The 18038-nt window shown below is 42.6% G+C and overlaps 1 protein-coding gene across 1 annotated transcript; it reads left to right on the top strand.

The window, feature by feature from the left end:
* Positions 1-1187: 1187 nt before the first annotated feature.
* Positions 1188-14860, top strand: RNF114 (ring finger protein 114). The gene is made up of 6 exons (XM_089513844.1): positions 1188-1404; positions 4540-4690; positions 6460-6566; positions 10810-10924; positions 12079-12186; positions 12561-14860. The coding sequence occupies exons 1-6, from the start codon at positions 1262-1264 to the stop codon at positions 12624-12626; spliced, it is 690 nt and encodes a 229-aa protein (XP_089369970.1). The 5' UTR covers positions 1188-1261; the 3' UTR covers positions 12627-14860.
* The last annotated feature ends 3178 nt before the right edge of the window (positions 14861-18038 follow it).

Raw genomic sequence — 18038 nt, 5'->3', positions numbered from 1 at the left:
GAGGGGTCACCAGAAGTCAAAAATGACTTGGCGTGCACAACAACCACATTCTGTAGTGTTGTGTTTTATGGTTTTGTTCTTGATTGTATATGTCTGATGTTCTGCCGTTTGGTGAATAACTGAATATCATCATGTTCTTGGTGCAGAGCAGAGGAGGAAAGGAGCCCTGGAGGATCATTACCTTCTCAGTGGTTTCTCCCATCCTCTGAAACTCCCTTCTGAACCAGTGAAAGGCTAGGCTGGCCCCTTCCCTGCTTCCTTTTCCCCAGCGGGCAAAAACATACTTATTTAGATGTGTTTTATCTTTTCAACTCTTGTATGTTTTTAATCACTTTTATAGTGTTTTAATAGCAATAGTAAAAGCGTTTACATTTCTATGCTGCTTCATAGTGGACTCAGCACTCCCTCAGCAGTTTACAGTCTGTAAGCCAATCTGAAGTCGAAGGCTTTCATGGCTGGCATCCATAGCTTTTTGTGGGTTTTGGGGGCTATGTGGCCGTGTTCTGGAAGAGTTTATTCCTGACGTTAAGGCAGCATCTTCAGGTCTTATCCGAAGATGGATCTTCTCCGATGATGCCAGCCACAGACGCTGGCCAAACATCAGGAATACACTCTTCCAGAACATGGCTGCGTAGCCCTAAAACCCCACAGAAAACTAGGCAAGCCAGTCGACCCCAAGAAGCAGGGACTCATTTTACCAACTTATGAAAAGACCTGGGACTGGACTCACTTTAATGACACTTTCAGTGTGTAAACTGTATGATTGAGGAGGATAGGGAAAGAAGCAAGGGAAGGGAGTAATAGGGGAAAGATAAAGGAAGGGAGGGTGAGGCTAAAAGGAGAGAAGGTGAAAAAGTGGAAGGAAAAGGAAGAGATGGAATCTTCGATGGACTGAAAGTGGAAAAAAGGTTGGAGAACGTGCAGAGAGAGGAGTGAGCGCCATTTTGATGATGGGCAAATGTTTTTTAATATGTACGTTTGCTATGTATGACAACTAACTCCAACTCCCACAATTCCATAGCAAAGAGCCAGGCAAAGAGTTAAAGCGCTGCGCAGCGTGGACGCAGCCTGGAAACCGCCTCCCTCCGGCGCTCACTCTGCGCATGCGCGGCCAAGTTCCCACGGAGGCTTGGTGGGCGGGGCCTAAGCCGGTTTGTCCCTTTTAGGCCACCGTCGTTCCTCAGGCGCTGCATTGTTGTTGTTGTTCGACGAGGAGGAGGCAGAGAACGCAGGCGAGCCTCTCTCCCTCCCTCCCTGGAAGATGGCGCTGGCGGAGGCGAGCTCTCGGTACCCAGAGGGAGCAAGCGCCGCTGACCCTCACCGCCTGGACCCGCTCTCCCGCTTCACCTGCCCCGTCTGCCTGGAGGTCTTCGAGAGCCCCGTGCGAGCCCCCTGCGGCCATGTGTGAGTCCCAGGAGGGGAGGGAAGGGAAGGGCCCCAGAGGGGAAGCGGGCCTCTCTCGCCCTGCTGCCCCGCCTGTCTTCTCCTCCCTTCCTTCCTTCCTTCCTTCCTTCCTTCCTTCCTTCCCACCCACTTTCCCTTCCTTTCTTCCCTCTCCTTCCATCCTTCTCTTTCCTTCCTTCCCTTCCTCCCTCTTTCCCCTTCCCTTCCTTCTCCTGCCCTCTATTTCCTTCCCTCCCTTCCTCTCATTCCTCCTCCATTCCCCCCCTCCTCCCCTCTGCTTCCTTCCTTCCTTCTTTCCTCCTTCCTTCCTTCCTTCCTTCCTTCCTTCGTTCTGCGCCTGGGCCGTCCTTGGCTGTGCAAGTGTGGGTTTCTCTTTGGAGAAGGAGAACTCCTTCAAGCTTTAAAGGCAGATAACGGGCCCAGAGGGCCCTAGAAACGGAGGGCAGGGGCTAGTGGCTGGCCAGCCCCGCTGACAGTCGGAGTCCTGAAGGGGAGGGTTTTGCAGTCGACCAGAGCTGCGTGGAAGGCAGGGTTCCTGCTGATGCAAGGCCCTTCTTAGCCATTCCTAGGAACTTCGCAGACTAAAACACAGTCTGCAAAGATGTTGAAGCAGAGACGCTCTTTCCTAAGGTCACACTTAGGCTGCTGAGGGCTTTATGGCTGACTCTTCCCTTGGGAGGAAAGCTGGGAATTGGCAAGAGAAGTCACTGAAGCCAGCCGGAAATAGGGAATGATTATAACAGCGAGAGAGGCCCAAAACACACTGCAGAAATAATCCAGTTTGAGACTGCTTTAATTGCCTTGGCGCAATGCTAGGGAATTCTGGGAACCGTGGTTTTGTGAGACATTTAGCCTTCTCTGTCAGGGAGCTCTGGTGCCACAATACACTACAATCCCCAGGGTTCCCCAGCACTGAGCCAGGGCAGTTAAAGCGGTCTCAAACTGGATTATTCCTGCAGTGTGTTTTGGACCAAAGGCTACTTGAGGTACAATGCAAACAGCCGGTTTTCGTTTTTCTGCAAGGCACAGACAGCCTCTGGACCTGACTGAGAGAAGTTGCAAGATGTAAAACCCATGGTCCCGTTTCAAACTCAGATCTTGTTGAAAAGCTTGCCATTGGCTTTAAGGGAGTGAAAGATAAGTGGATTTCAAGCCTCGTTCCTATAATGTCGCCCGTGTCTGCTTACAAGCAATAGCGTAGTAGGCCTTATTAAATAAGCTTCCATTTGTAGAACTGAAAGTGCTGCTACTGCAAGTGGGTGGGGAAAGTATGGAAACGTAAGGACCTTTGATCATCCTGGAGGCTGGCTCCATGAAAACAAAAGTGAAAATTCTCTGTGCTGGGAAAAAAGTCCCAGTAAAATATAAATACATTTATCAGAAATGGAAGTGAAAGCGAGGAGGAAAAAACACAGCTGAATCATATCCCAGTGGTTTCGCTGGAATTTAGCTGTCCCTAATTTGAACCAGGAGAGCCAGCATGGTATAACTGTTTTGAGTGTTGGACTGAGGTCCAAAATACTGTACACTGCAGGGAAAAGGTCCATTTTACGACCGCTCTAACTGCCCTGGATCAGCGCTAGGGAATCCTGGGGATTGCAGTTTATTGTGGCACCAGGGCTCTGACAAAGAAGGCTAACTAAATGTCTCACAAAATTATAGTTCCCAGAATTTCCTAGCTTTGAACTAGGACTGTTAAAAATGGTCTCAAACTGGATTATTCCTGCAGTGTGTTTTGGACCTATGATGCTGGAGATCTGGGTTTAAATCCCTGCTTGGGCATGGAAACCCACTGGGTGAGCCTGGGGTAGTCATACATTCTCAGTCTCAGGTAGGCAAAGGCAAACCGCTCCCGAACAAATCTTGCCAGAAAAACCCTGTAATAGGTTTGCCTTAGAGTCGCCATCCATTGAAAACTCCCTCAAGGCACACAATAGCAACAATTTGAACACTTTTTAGGGAACTTGTACAAAGAAGAGAAATCTAGACTCTAGAGCAATTCAGGAGGCATGTGTCCAAAGGTTATTGGCAACTACAGCTGCAGGAATAGAAAGATTGCCAAATACAGCTAATGCCTTTACTCCTGTATGGCATTCTTTCCAAATTGGCATTTAAAATAGGAAAGAGTTGGGCTTCAATTTTTTATTTTATTTTATGTTCTACATTTAAAATGAAGCATTTTTGCATTGAAGCCTTAAGAGTTGGAACAGAGACAATAATGAATAAATAACACTTAGATCTGAAGTAATAGAAGTGATTTGGTTATAAGATACTGCCCTAGCCCCTGACTAGAGATGATGAGAGATGTAATCCAATACATTGTCTAGAAGATACCAAGTTACCCTTTCCAGTAACATTTTCTAACCATATAGGTTTCATGTGCAGAGTCAGGGGCAGAAATTGTAATTAGGGAATCAAAAGGGAGTGCAAAGGGCCATCTAGACCTGTAGTTTCCCAAGTTTGGTTCTCTGGGTGTTAGCTAGCATGGCTAACATGAAGGAATGCTGGGAGCTGGAGTCTGAAACACCTTTGACACTAACTAGAAGAAAGCAGTTGGCTACATGAGCTTTCATAGACTTAGATCTACTTCCTCAGATGTCTTTGTATATGCATTTGATGGGTGCATATATTTCTTTTTCTTTTCCATTTGTGTGTTAATGAAAACTGTATGTTTCATAAATCCTTTTCTTTTTGTAACACAGCATTACAACAGACATGGTTATAGAAACCCTCTTGATAAAAGTGAAGTGGTGGAGAAACCATTTTTCCAGTCCTTTGATGTTATTGTTGTTGTGTGCCTTCAAATGGTTTCCAACCTATGACGACCCTAAGGCAAACATATCATGGGGTTTTCTTGGCAAGTTTCTTCAGAGGGGTTTCCCATTGCTGTCCTCTGTGGCTCTGAGAGTGTGACTTGCTAAGGACAGCCAATCAGTTTACATGATGAAGGCATTCTTGTGAGGGGTAAATCTATAATAGAGTTGCTTCCTTTACTCTTACACTGCCATTTGTTGAATAATTTGTTGAGAGATGTACAGCTTGTAAATGTGTGTGTGTTGTGCAGAGGATGATCATGGTACTGGAAGTATTGTGTACAGTGCAAATGTTCATATACTATCTTTTTTCCCATTTTAGCTTTTGCACACCATGCATTCAGGAATGTCTTAAGCCAAAAAAGCCAGTTTGTGGAGTTTGCCGCAGCACCCTGACTCATGGCAGCAGAGCTCTGGACTTGGAAAAGCAAATTGAAATGACAGAGACTACTTGCAATGGCTGCAGTAAAAAAGTATGAAATGCTGGACCATGTTTTTACTATATATAACATAAATGTGAAGTAAATTTATATATTGTTTTCATTTTGATTCTAGCAGTCAGATTCTTGCAAATTCAACAGAATTTCAGGGGACTGGAGGATGGGGAAGAACTAGTTCAAGTCTTTCAGAGAAGAAGCAAGACAAGGGGTGATCAACTTATTTCCTTGGCTCTATTGAGTGTGCGGCGTAGGATGTATAGGTTTTCCTGATATGAGATCCATCTGCTGTAAGAGCAGAGTTGACCTGGTCACAGGTGGAGATCATGAGTGTACTTGCCTGCCTTGGAATAGAAGTGGTAGAAGAATATATGCAACCGTCATAGATGCTATAGCATCGGAAGTAACTTCATTGACATTTGTGACATAATGCACTTTCAGTTTACTCATTTCAACTTTTTGTTTAATTCTTTTTTGTGTAAATGCACCTTAAGGTTCCAACATGCATATGCAGTTGACATCTTCAGTAGAAATTTACAGTTTTATATGCACATATATAAATTAATCCTTATATACTGCCTTCGCAATACAGTGACAATATTATTTTGTGGAGGGAGAATAAAGTAGCTATTGAGTTAAAAGCTGAATTAATAGATAAACAGCAGTGAGGAAAGATTAGATGCTCAGAATGCTGTGCTGCACTTTAAGAGGATTCAAAGGTTTTTTGTTTGGGAAGCTTCTTCCTTTAGCTTTCTTTGTTGTAGAACTGAAATTAAATGGATGCTGCATCCTTAAACATTCTAAAGTGTCTCACTTCCATCTTTTACACTGAATGTCTATAATATTTTCTTCAACTGTCAAGTTTCACCTCTTGCTTAATGTATCTCATTGTAGGTGAGTGGTGTGATCTGGCTTGCATATAAAATGATTAAATATTGGCACTGTTAAATACATTAGATCATGGACTGCTCAGGATACAGCTAGATATTGTGAATATTTCAAATTGGCAAATACTAGTATTCAGTGTCAGATCAACTCCTCCATGTGATATAAGCTTGGGGGGAATGTCTGATGTAGAGTCCAGTCTTATTATATTCCAGGACATGCCACAGCAAGACAGAAGAGTTAGGAGGATTAAATCCCAACATTCTTTGCCTCTGTAAATTGGCTTTTCCTTTGGAAGGCAATTTGAGATGCAGAAAAGTTTTCCAAAGTACAACTGTATTGAACCCTGGCACTTAATATGAACATGCACACTGCAAAACTTTGAAAGCAGATCAGAAACTTAGCAAATTCTAGTTGACTATTGTGCAGGGTAGAGGGAGAGCTAACATACCACATAAAAGAAGAAGTAGTGCTTTATCTCTCAGGAATGAATGATAAGAATGAATATATATTAGCTATTTGAGATATCCTGACGGAGGCACAACTATGATAGTAAGAGCTGTTCAGAAAATAATGGATTGCCTCAGAAAGTTATGAGCTCTGCTTTGTTAGAGATTTTTAAACTGAGTAGATGGCAGTTCATCTGGCATGCTTTAACCCTCGATGTTATGCATCAACTGGTAGAAAAATGACACTATTGAATCCTCTAGATTCTATTGTTGTGAGACTGCCAACTTGCAACGTTGGGGGTTGGCTGGACTTGATAGGTCTTCTGTGATAATGCATTAAGATTCCCAGGCTGCCATACTTAGGTGCTATTGAAGCATCAAATGGATTATCTTGTACAGTTCTCAGAACATACTTTTTGAAGCATCTCTTCTGCATTTAAATAAAATATTGCATTCTCTCATTCTATACAGATGAACCTTTCCAAGTTGCGTAGCCATGCAGCTGCCTGTTCGAAATACCAGAATTACATAATGGAAGGTGTTCGAGCTGTGACTAAAGATCCACAACAAGATACCAGGTAACCCCTTGACTGATCTGACAGTTGCTTGAAGTGGAAGAGCAGAGCAGGTTTATTTTGACCAAACATTGGGCCAGTACAGACTGCCCTAACAGAGTGGCTTGATGCCCCCACTTTGATTGTTGAATTGAGGCTGTGGCAAACACACACTGCGGGCCCTATCTGGTGTTTTTCTGGCCCAAAAAGAAAAGGCAAAATGCTGCTCCTTTTTGGGGTGGAAAAAGGGAGACTTTTCTGCCATGTTGCCGGCTTTTCGGCACTCCTGCGGCGTATAAACACTGTGCCACCAGAGCGCTGCAACGCTGCCCACCGTCTGGGAGGGCAGGCAGCATGATGCTAGCTTGGGGCCAGCGTTGGGGCGGGCGCCTTCTAAACACCACGCCCCCATGTCATCCTGAAGCGGATATATTGTACTAGCTAGCCTGTTTTGCTGCATTGTTATTGGTCTGCTCTCTCTGATGGTTTTTTAATGTTGCCACCTGAGCCCATTGTAGAGGCTGTTTTTTGAATTAAATTTGCTACCTGTGTTAAGGTTGCTGTCAGTGCATACTTGGTAACGATTTAGGTTTCACATGACTGTGCCTTGGGAAAGTTCCTTTTTTAAAAATAATCATTATCTGTATTAGTAAAACACAAGTAAATACAGAATACAAAAGAAACAAGTACATATACAACATTATAAAGCAAATTACTAAAACAACATAATGACAACAAATTACAAGGAATATTTAAAATACACGGAAAGAAGAACAAACAAACAGATATTTATGGTTTCCTTCCTTGTACATTTTGCAACTTTGACTAACTCTTGTTCATATTGTGCTGTATTTTTAACTTTGTTAGCCGCCCCGATTGTTCTCAGAGGGGCAGGATACTAATAAAATATTATTATTATTATTATTATTATTCTTTTAAATATAACCATGCAGCTTTACCATCAATTTCTTATTGAGAAGTATCTTACTCCTTTGTATTTAAATCTATTTATGATTAATACCATTGTTAAACGAAATAGAAGTTTACACATATGTACATTCTACTTGTCTTCTCCCCCTTTATGATCCAGTTTCTATTAATGTATTATAATAGTATTTCTTCCTCCCCACCCAACATCTTTTCAAATATGCATACAGTACATGCCATTCTTTTTTAATGGATTTTTCTGTTCTTCCTTTCATTCAACAAGTCATTTTATCTAATTTGACTGTTTCGTACAATTTTATTAGACACTCTGCCGTTGACAGTATCCTCTTTTTTCCATGGTTTGGCAAATACTGTTCTTGCAGTTGTTAACAAATAAAAAATGAGTCTACCAAAAAAGATTTCTATATGGCTATTAATCAAACCTAGTAAACAAACCTTGGGAGTAAATGGGATCTCAATGTTTAGTTCATTTGTTATTACCTTATGTGTTGTTTACCAATATTTCTTTGCTTTAGGGCACAAATGATAGTATGTTTCATTAATTTGAGAGCATTCCAACAACCTCAGTTGAGCCTGTATCTTTGAACTTCTCTCTTTTTCAGGATATCTAAAGCTGTTGAGGCACAATAAAACTAAAATCTCCCATTCCGCTTTTTAAAACTAACACATAAACTCCTTGTGCTCAGGAGAAGACTAACAAATGACTGTCCTGCTAAGCATGTTTCTATTTTAGCAAATCTCTTGCTTTAAGTAATCTACTTGCCTGAAGTAGTCATGACAAAGTGTGATAGGTGCACAGAATTATATACCATATTTTTCGGCGTATAAGACGACTGGGCGTATAAGACGACCCCCAACTTTTATTATAAAAAAATAGGGTTTAGGATATATTCACCGTATAAGGCTACTCCTATTCCTTGGAAGCCGGCCACCGGCCGTGCATGTGCGCGCCGGCTTCTTAGGGGCCTCCGGAGGCCCTTTAGAAGCCGGCGCAAGGCTGCCGGCTCCCCAGGCCTCAGGAGGCCTAAGAAGCCGGCGGCCCCAGAGCATGTGCGCCAGCTTCTAAGGGGCCTCTGAAGGCCCCTTAGAAGCTGGCGCGAGGCTGCCGGCTCCCCAGGCCTCTGGAGGCCTGAGAAGCCGGCGGCCCCAGAGCACGCGCGCCGTCTTCTCAGAGGCCCCTTAGAAGCCGGCGCGGGGCTGCCGGCTCTCCAGGCCTCCGGAGGCCTGAGAAGGCGGTGGCCAAGCGTGCGAACCCGGCGTACAAGACGGCTCCCGACTTTTGACCCAATTTTAAAAAATACATCCTTTTGTGAAATAAAAGGTTCAAGTAGTTGTCCTGAAGCAGTTATTCTCTACTTGAAATGGAACTAAGTAGTTCAGAGAAAGAGTGAGTGATGGTAAAGATACCATAGTTAAGAAAACTAAATTGTTGACAGATCAGGTACAGCTATCTTTAAACTATATGACCTTTAAAAATAGTGTTCTTTCGGATATGCTCATTTTTTTATTAAATTGTTTAATTTTTAAAAATACATTGTTAAATATAAAGGAAGTACAGTGGGCCCTTTGTATATGCAGGTGTTCTGTTCTAGACACCACCACCCCCAATGTATGGGGGAAAACGTGGGACCTCAAGTCCCATTGATTTAAATGGCAGGGTGCTGCTGCGGGCATGTGCACCATTTTGTCCCCCCCCCCCCCGGGCTTGCCATCCACCTGAGCTCAAGTCTGCATAAGACATGCCCGTGTATGGAGTGGACGGACTGTATACACTGTTGTTTTAACATAATCAAAATATTCCAATAAAATAATTTCCATCTAAAGCAGGGGTAGGCAACCTTTTTGAGCCGGGGGTCGGGTTGGTGTCCCTCAGACAACTGGGGGAGCTGAAGCCTGGGGGTGGAGCTTCCACCCCCTGAGGGCGGGGCCGCGTGCCGGGGGTGGAGCTTCCACCCCCAGGGGCCAGGCCACCTCCTCTTTGCCGGCCCCTGACGGGGCCCCAGGCCCTGTCAGAGGCCGGGAAAGAGCCGGCGGGGACCGCCAGCGCTGGAGGCCTCCCCGTCTTTGCTGGCCCCTGACGCCAGGGGCCCGCTGCCACCGGCGGAGCCCTCCTGGAGGGCCCCTGCGACGGCAACTGGCCTCCCAGGGGCCCGCTGCTGCCGCCGGAGCCCTCCTGGAGGACCCCAGCGAAGGCAACGGGCCTCTGGGAGGCCCGCTGCCATCGCAGGAGCCCTCCTGGAGGGCCCAAGGGACAGCAACTGGCCTCCCAGGGGCCCGCTGCCGTCACAGGAGCCCTCCTGGAGGGACCCTGCGATGGCAACGGGCCTCCCAGGGGCCCGCTGCCGCCGTCGGAGCCCTCCTGGAGGACCCCAGCGAAGGCAACGGGTCTCTGGGAGGCCCGCTGCCGTCGCAGGATCCCTCCTGGAGGGCCCCAGCGACGGCAACGGGCCTCCCAGGGGCCCGCTGCCACCGTCGGAGCACTCCTGGAGGGCCCAGCGACGGCAACTGGCCTCCCAGGGGCCCACTGCCGCCGTCAGAGCCCTCCTGGAGGGCCCCAGCGATGGCAGCGGGCCTCCCAGAGGCCCGGTGCTGCTGCTGGAGCCCCGTTTTGGGGCTCCGGAGGCCGCAGCAGGCCTCTTAATGGGCGCCGCCATTTTGCCCTTCAAAATGGTGGCGAAATCTTGCGCAACCTTTTTGGTCGCACGAGACTTCACCGCCATTTTGAAGGACAAAATGGCGGCCGAATTGGCGGCGATTTCGGCGGCAGGAGGGACCGGGGGCCGGCGGAACGGCGCCCGCGGGCCGGATCCGGCCTGCGGGCCAGAGGTTGCCGACCCCTGATCTAAAGCTTCAAATACGTTTAATCCAAATGTGCTACATTGGACAGTGTTATTTAGAGCACTGGTAAACTTTCTAGACTTTTCCTCTAGAACATTTTCCAGTCTACTTTTTCTTGGAAAATCCACATTGCTAGATTCCAGGGGCAAATGAGAGTATGGAGAAGTGAATCCATGAGGTTGGGCATTCTTGTTTGAGGGCTAAGGTTATTTCATTATGGTATGGTGAAAAATCAATTTATGGGATCCCACTGATAGGCCTACGAAGAGGTCCTGCTTGACATCCTATTCCATGTTAATTGGGATGACAAAAGAGGTGATGACACTCCATGTTAGATCCATATGTCATTGCAGGACACTGCTTAGCCACCAGACAGCATGCTTTTATATGAAATCTTATATAAAATAATCCAGCTGCAAAATTGGAAGCTTTACTTTGTCTAATCTTTCAGAGAAGTGAAGGCCTTTTTCTCTTCTTACAGGAGCATTCCAAACAGATTCACATTTCCTTGCCCTTACTGCAGTGAGAGAAACCTGGACCAGGAAGGATTGGTAGAACATTGTAGAAAGTGTCACAGCATGGATGCAAAGCGAGTGGTAATTGATTTACTTTCTATAATACAGCCTAACTCCTGAGACCAGTATTGGTTGTTAGATTTCCTAATATGGAGCCTTTCTTGAAAGTATATGATCTAAACTGAATAAAAATGTCGGTTTTAATTACACTTGTTCTGAGTTTTAGTATTCACTGGGCTAAATACAGTGGGACCTTGTTATCCACTGGGGTTTGGTTCCAGGATCCTCCGTGGATAATAAAATCCGTGGATGCTCAAGTCCCATTAAATATAATGGCAGAGCAAAATGGTGTCCTTTATATAAAATGGAAAATCAAGGCTTGCTATTTGGAATTTATACTTTTTTGGAATATTTTCCAGCCATGGATGCTTGAATCCGAGGATAAAAAATCTCTGGATAAGGAGGACCAACTGTACAGTGTTACTCCCTGCTAGACTAGTAAACCCATTGATATCAAGAGGGTTTATGTAAATGGTAACTGCAAATCCCATTCATTTTCATTGATTTTAGTACTTGGGACTAAACTGGATTTAGACTGTAAATGTTTGGCGAGTTCCTTGACTAATTATACTGTCTGTTAGATTTTATGTCCCCTATGAGACGGTTCAGCATAACAAAGTATAGAGATATAGATGCTTTGTCAGAAAGATTGAAATGTTCTAGTTCTTCATGACTTAAATAAACCTATTTCCTTGTTTGGATTTTTAAACTAAAACAAGTATTTTCTATCATAAAATTCTATTATATTAATACCTTGAAGGCTGCTGACTTGATTTCAACTGTATGTAGCATTGCTTTGAATACTTTGTGAACACTAGAATTATCAGAGCTTGGTTTCTGATTGGGATATGTATCAGATATCAGAGCTTGTTGCCGAAGAACAAATAGAATTCTGTTTCCTACCTGCCCTTTCAGATGCACCCTCATCTTCCACCTGAAAAGGCATTCTAGAAGCCCAGGAAACCATTAGAAAGGAATAATACAGACTATTGATAGAGAAATTGGTGGAAATCAGAGGCTTGCCTGCATAGACAGAACTGTCTTCTAGGTATCCCTTTGGACTCTTTGCTGGGCTCAAGCCTTTGAAAATTTTAGTAGACAAAACCTAGAAGGTATGTTGATCAGACAAAAGCAACTCAAAAGTCTACAGGTGAATAAATTACCAACTTTTCCAGGTTTGTCCAATTTGTGCATCAATGCCATGGGGTGATCCAAACTATAGAAGTGCTAATTTCATGGAACATCTTCAGCGACGACATCAGTTTTCTTATGATACTTTTGTGGTAAGTAGTGATTGGAAAAACTGTTCTTCATTATCTAGGTACCATAATCCTAGATCTTACTTTTAACATTTTCCCTTGTGTTGTCCTATTACAGTATGAGTTAAATAATGCAACCTTTCTGTTGGCATCCTTTTAATGGGAGGGTATAGCCCTTACAGATCAGCCTATGTTAAATGAACTGAATCATGGCTGAGCCATGTTCACACCTGGCCCGAGAGCATGCTGAAAAACTTAGGGGAATCCTTTAGGAATCAGTATCTGTTCCAGGCTGCCACTTTGAAAGAAGCTAAAAGTGAAAAGGAATCTGTCTCAGGAGCAGTTCTAGTAAGATAAATCTTGTTTACATGTGCATATTCTCCCTTATTTTTGTTTAGGATTATGATGCTGATGAAGATGATATGATGGCTCAAGTTCTGCTGCGCTCCTTAAGAGATCAATGAAGAAAACAAGAAGTTCTTCATACTTGGGAAGGGGCAAATAAACAGAGACACTTCTTACCCCAAGAGTCTTTGGCATCCATCAACTAGTTTTTTCTTTGTTCTTGTGCCTGTCTCCAAATAAGACCTCTTTTAGTGGCAATTCCCTTGCTACTCACTTGTTCCAGAGCATCTTTGTTGTCACCTCATAACATTTTTTCCCTTTATTTTCATTTCATTTCAACTTTAATGTTTACAGACTGTAAAACACCAGGAGTTTGGCAATAATTTTCAACTTTACCATTACTGCATTTTTTCACATAGATCAGGAATTAGAAGCCTAATTTCCCTAGATAATGGAGATCTAGGGTTTTTTTTTAGTTCAAAAATTGGTAATAGGCATCAGTTGCTTAGTGTATTTAGCAACACATTGGATTTGACTCAAAACCTAGCCTTACAGAAGTTTGTGTTAGGCCGTGAACAATATAAAAACCTCAAGTTCTCTTACTTTTACAATGTGTCTCTTAGTTCACTCAGTACATAACACTTCAGTAAGTTTAGAGGCAGTCACTTAAATTTTGTTTCAGTTGTTTGTTTTGATAATTTTTCTAACTTGTTCACACAAGTTCAGATATAAAATATGATTTTCTTGTTCTGTGTTTTTGGAAGATATTTGAATTCATACAAAACATTTCATTTCTGGCTTCCTACACCTTTGTATATTTCTACCTCTGTGACTAGAGCTCAGAACAATTTGACAGCAGCAAATAGGTCACCCTTTCCACCTAGTTCCTTCAACATAACACAAATAAGACTACTGTATTGTGCTTTGTGTGAACGGCACTTCTATATCTGATACAAAAATGTCATGTATTCATGTGTAAATCTTAAGCTGCTTGGTTCAGAAACCTTGCAGTACAGAGAACAGAAAGCCTGATTCTCATGTTTCTTGACTTTTGAATGCACTAGCTCTGTTCTTGCTTTTTCTTCATTGACTAAGCATATGGGTTGAGTGCCATATGCTTGACCCCTGTGCATTCAGAAGGTAAGAATAGGTCCCTGCATACAGCTGGGTACTTGTAAACTTGATGCACAACTAGAAACTATCATTTGCATGAGCTTACATACATTGCCATTCTTGATTTCTGCTGAATGCATGGCAGTCCCAGGAGTGCAATCAACAGATATAATCCCTCTCCCCATCCTGTTGATGTATAGGCAGATAACAGGGTTACTGTGAAGTAATTGTTTTTTTTTTACATGAGCAGTTCTGCATATACTGCCATGTAGTGAAGTCTGAAACATTTGTCCTCAGTAATTTTGATGGATATGTAAACTTCATCTTTGGTGGCATAATCAGAGGTCATGTTCAATGTACAAAAGAAAAAGTACTGTGTCAAAAATAACTGGGCCAGATTCTTTAGATGAGCAATACATTGGATGGGTGGCTCTGGGGTTTAATGACAATTTTTTTGCACTAAACGAGTGAAACTGACGTGAAGTGTGTAGTGTAAGAGCTAAATATTGACTTACATAGATTGATATGTTTAGCTCAACAGGCATGTGGTGTTGAAATTGAGGCTAAAAGTATGTGTTACAGAAATCTGGAAGATGATTTCTTAGAACTTAAAATGGTCTTGAATCAATAATGACATAGCACATCTGATCTGACAGTGTCATTGTGCTGCTGAAGTGATCTGACTGCCAGTTGCTCAGTCTGCTTTCTATTAATGCTCTGTTTGGACATGATTTACTTCTGTTATAAAAGCTACCAAGATCGTTGAGTTGGATTTCAGTCTCATTTAAGAATTTCCCACTGAATCCTTAGTGATATTTTTGAGGATGGCATCCTGGGCCCCTTCATGTTTGCCTTCCAACCATAGCCCCTTATGTGTCAGCCATCAGAGATCAGCAAATGAAAGTCGGGGGACATTCCAGAGCAGCATTCAGTATGCTGTGGAAAACTAGTGCCAGAGGGGAAAACTGGCTGTTCACTTATATATGCACGGAAGTGCCTTCTGTATGTGCGTGGACTTCTTTGGGATCTTGACCATTGTCTCAGTATTTCAGTAAGAACATTTCTGCCAGCCACCTGTGGATTCCATAGGAGCTGGGTATCCTCCATGAACATATCAGACCTTTTTGGTTCTTGTATTCTAAGTGCACTTCTAGTAATTTTAATAAGAATTTTCAAACTTCAAAATTGTCTTGTTTTGACTTTTAAATAAAGAAAATGTAAATAAACTTAATTGATAAAATCTAGTGTATGGAAGTCATTTATCCTTTCTCTTAAGGAATTCGAGCTGCTGTCACAAATCTTTTTTCAGATTTTGACTGGCCAGTTCTATTAACAGCAACTAAAATAACATGAATGGAAATAGCAATGAAAATAACATGTATGGAACTGTGTTCAGAGTCACCTTCAGTGTTGTAACTTGTATATAGGACTTTTTGTGTTGCTACAATGCTGCTCAAAATGTCATATGAGCAAATAAAGGGTGCTACAGCATATCGGCGCGGGGAGGGCAGGGTTAATGGAAATTCAGTGCAAAGCAGCATCTTTTTGTTGTTGCTATTTTTGTGTTTCATCTGCTAGCATAAAATGTACCTTGTCCATCAACCTCCTAACTCGACCTACTGCATCTATGACAGCCAATCAACTGCTTCTGCTAAATGCATGTGTTGAAAGGATCCCATGCATTTTGCAGTAAATGTCTTCAGAAGTCAATCAAGACATAGATATGGGAAAGATGGAGGTAAGTATCCCTTTTACATGGGCCCATGACAAAGAATTCATGGAAGCTGTCTACAATAAGGCTTGTTGCCATGCAGTAACAGTTTCTGTTGTACATTGCCTAGAGTATAAAAGGCAGTACATATATAATGTAAATGTAAAGCAAATGCAATATCCTGTAAATGTGTATACAACTTTCTGTTCCTAAGGTGCTCATGTTGGCGCATTTAGGAGCTTGAAAGCCCTACACCACATCTGGGGGCTTCTTTGGAATGCCGCACTATGCCATTGCCATTTTGGGTGACTGGAGGTGATAATGTGTCACTCCCAATTGTGTTTGGGGAGACCTTCAGAAGAACCTTTAGCAAAATTGGCTAATACAGAGTATGTATTGACCAAAATGTGGTTTTGGCTGTAAATCGGAGGGAGAGAGAGTGAACTGTGCCAACCCACCATCCAGCTCTACCAAAGTTGCATTCAGATATACAGAAATCTTAATATTTGTGTGCCTCACATGTACTGGATTTCTTAACTTGTATAAGAACAGGATCAACATGCTTTTGGAGGCCAAAGTCAGACACCTGTTCATGTAGACATAATAAGGTATGGTAAATATTTAATGCTGCTGGAAAAAAGAAGGTGGATGGGAAAAGGCTGTGTATATAGAGTCTAAAATACACTGCAGAAATAATCTAGTTTGAGACCACCTAACTGGGTCAGTGCTAGAGAATCCTGGGAAGTGTAGTTTATTGTGGCTCCAGAGCACTCTGACAGAGATGGCTAAATGTCTCACAAAACCCAGTTCCCAAAATTCCCTAGCATTGATCCAGGGCAGTTAAAGTGGTCTCAAACTGGATTATTTCTGCAGTGTGTTTTGGACCTAGGACACCTTTCAGTAGGTATCCAGTGTTTAGCCCTCATTGAGAAAATGGCTCCATATCATCTGCAGTGATTTGATTTGCCAAGTACTATATATTTGTCTCATTAGGATGACAAACATTGATGTTTGTATGTTACCATGTGTTTATTTCTGGAAGCCCTGATTTGAAAAATAGGCCAGGCATTGTAGAGAAAATATATATGTTACAATTCTCTTGCTGTAGGAAACATTGGTGCTTTCATTTCAGATACAGTTGACTCATCAAACATTGAGTTTCTCTGAGTCTACGTATGTATCTTTTTGAAAATATTTCTTTCAGTAAAATCAGAAGGGGCATGTGTTAAAGAATAAAATCAGATGAATTAATCTTTGGTAGTCTGACATCGGACTCCATAAAGGTTGTGACAGCTATAAGAAACCGTTGAAATCAGTATTATGGTCTGTTATCCCACTAGGGATGGAATGATAAAAGAGTCCTCATACCTAGGATCAAACATTGATTGGAGCAGAGACTGCAGTCAAGAAATCTAAAACAAAGAATGGAGAGGGCAGCTATGAAAGAACTAGAAAATACCCTAAAATGTAAAGATATACAACTGAGCATGAAAGTTAGAATCATATAAGCCACTGTATTCCCTATTACCATCTATGGATGAGAGGGCTGGACTGTTAAAGCAAATAGGCTGTCATACTTTGGCCATGTCATGAGAAGGCAAGACCCGTTGGAAAAAACAATAATGCTAGTAAAGGTGGTTAACAACAACAAATCCCATTAGGGACGTGCTGATCTTTAATTTACCAGCAACAATCCATTCTAGTTGTAGAATAAACGTGAATCTCTGAGTAGAATTTTTTTTTAAAAAAATGCAGAAATTTCACGCCATGAACAGACACTCGCACTTGTGGGGGAAATTTGAAATGTTGGAGATTATGGGTCCTAAGGCAGAAATCTGCATCATGAATAGAACAGCATTGCTTCTTGGGACAATAGGCAGTGTGAAGGGCCCAAAGTTGCATGAATCCACATCATGCCCAAAACATTGCCAAACAGTGAGATGCCCTGCATGTGAGCTGATGTTCAGTCCAAAGGAGTCCACATTGAACTTGTGATGTATAAACTCCTCAATGCTTCTAGGGCTACACTTTTCGCACAAAATATACTTTGTAGTTGAGGACAAAAATTCAATTGCTTGGCATATTTAAGACATAAATTGAGCAATCCTCTGTGTGCTTATTTAGACAAAAAGCCAGCTCTGTTTAGTGAACCTTAGTCCCTGCTAAGTGCCTACAGTTATAACAACAAAATGGTGAATGTTGTGGACTGCTGCTCCCATTGCTGCCTAAGTACCTATGTCTTATATTTTTCAATCTAGAAGTTAAGTATAATAGTTGAAAATAAAATCTACAACTCCTCAACAAGGCTATGTGAAGGTGGGTCCCTGCAATGACATTTCTGATTTTGAGTTTATCAATAAGATTTTTTTTTTGTTGTAGAATGCTGGGCCAGAATTGTCTTTCTCACTACAGGTGTTAATATAGTGAAGATAGGGAGGACTAAAATTTTTTGTACACGCTTGCTTAAAAATATAGGCCAGGATCCTGCACACTTTCAGCTTAGTATAAATATATGCCAGCAGATTTCACTGTTCAATTGACTGTGCAATGGGGGTGCCAACCTGGACTTGTTCATTCATTGTATAATAGTCTATCAGTCTCCTGCCCAACAAGTCAAAAGTAGGCAAGGGCTGTGTGAACGCTTGTAGAGCTTTTGGCTGTACAAGTGACCACACAAAACCTCAGTGTGTGATAGTTTTAACACTGG

This window comes from Sceloporus occidentalis, unplaced genomic scaffold, assembly GCF_023333645.1.
Source record: "Sceloporus occidentalis isolate IW3139 unplaced genomic scaffold, rSceOcc1.0.p SCAF_3, whole genome shotgun sequence".
Classification (NCBI taxonomy): domain Eukaryota; kingdom Metazoa; phylum Chordata; class Lepidosauria; order Squamata; family Phrynosomatidae; genus Sceloporus; species Sceloporus occidentalis.
The sequence above is the reverse complement of the archived record's forward strand: the minus strand, read 5'-3'. Positions and strand labels throughout refer to the sequence as shown.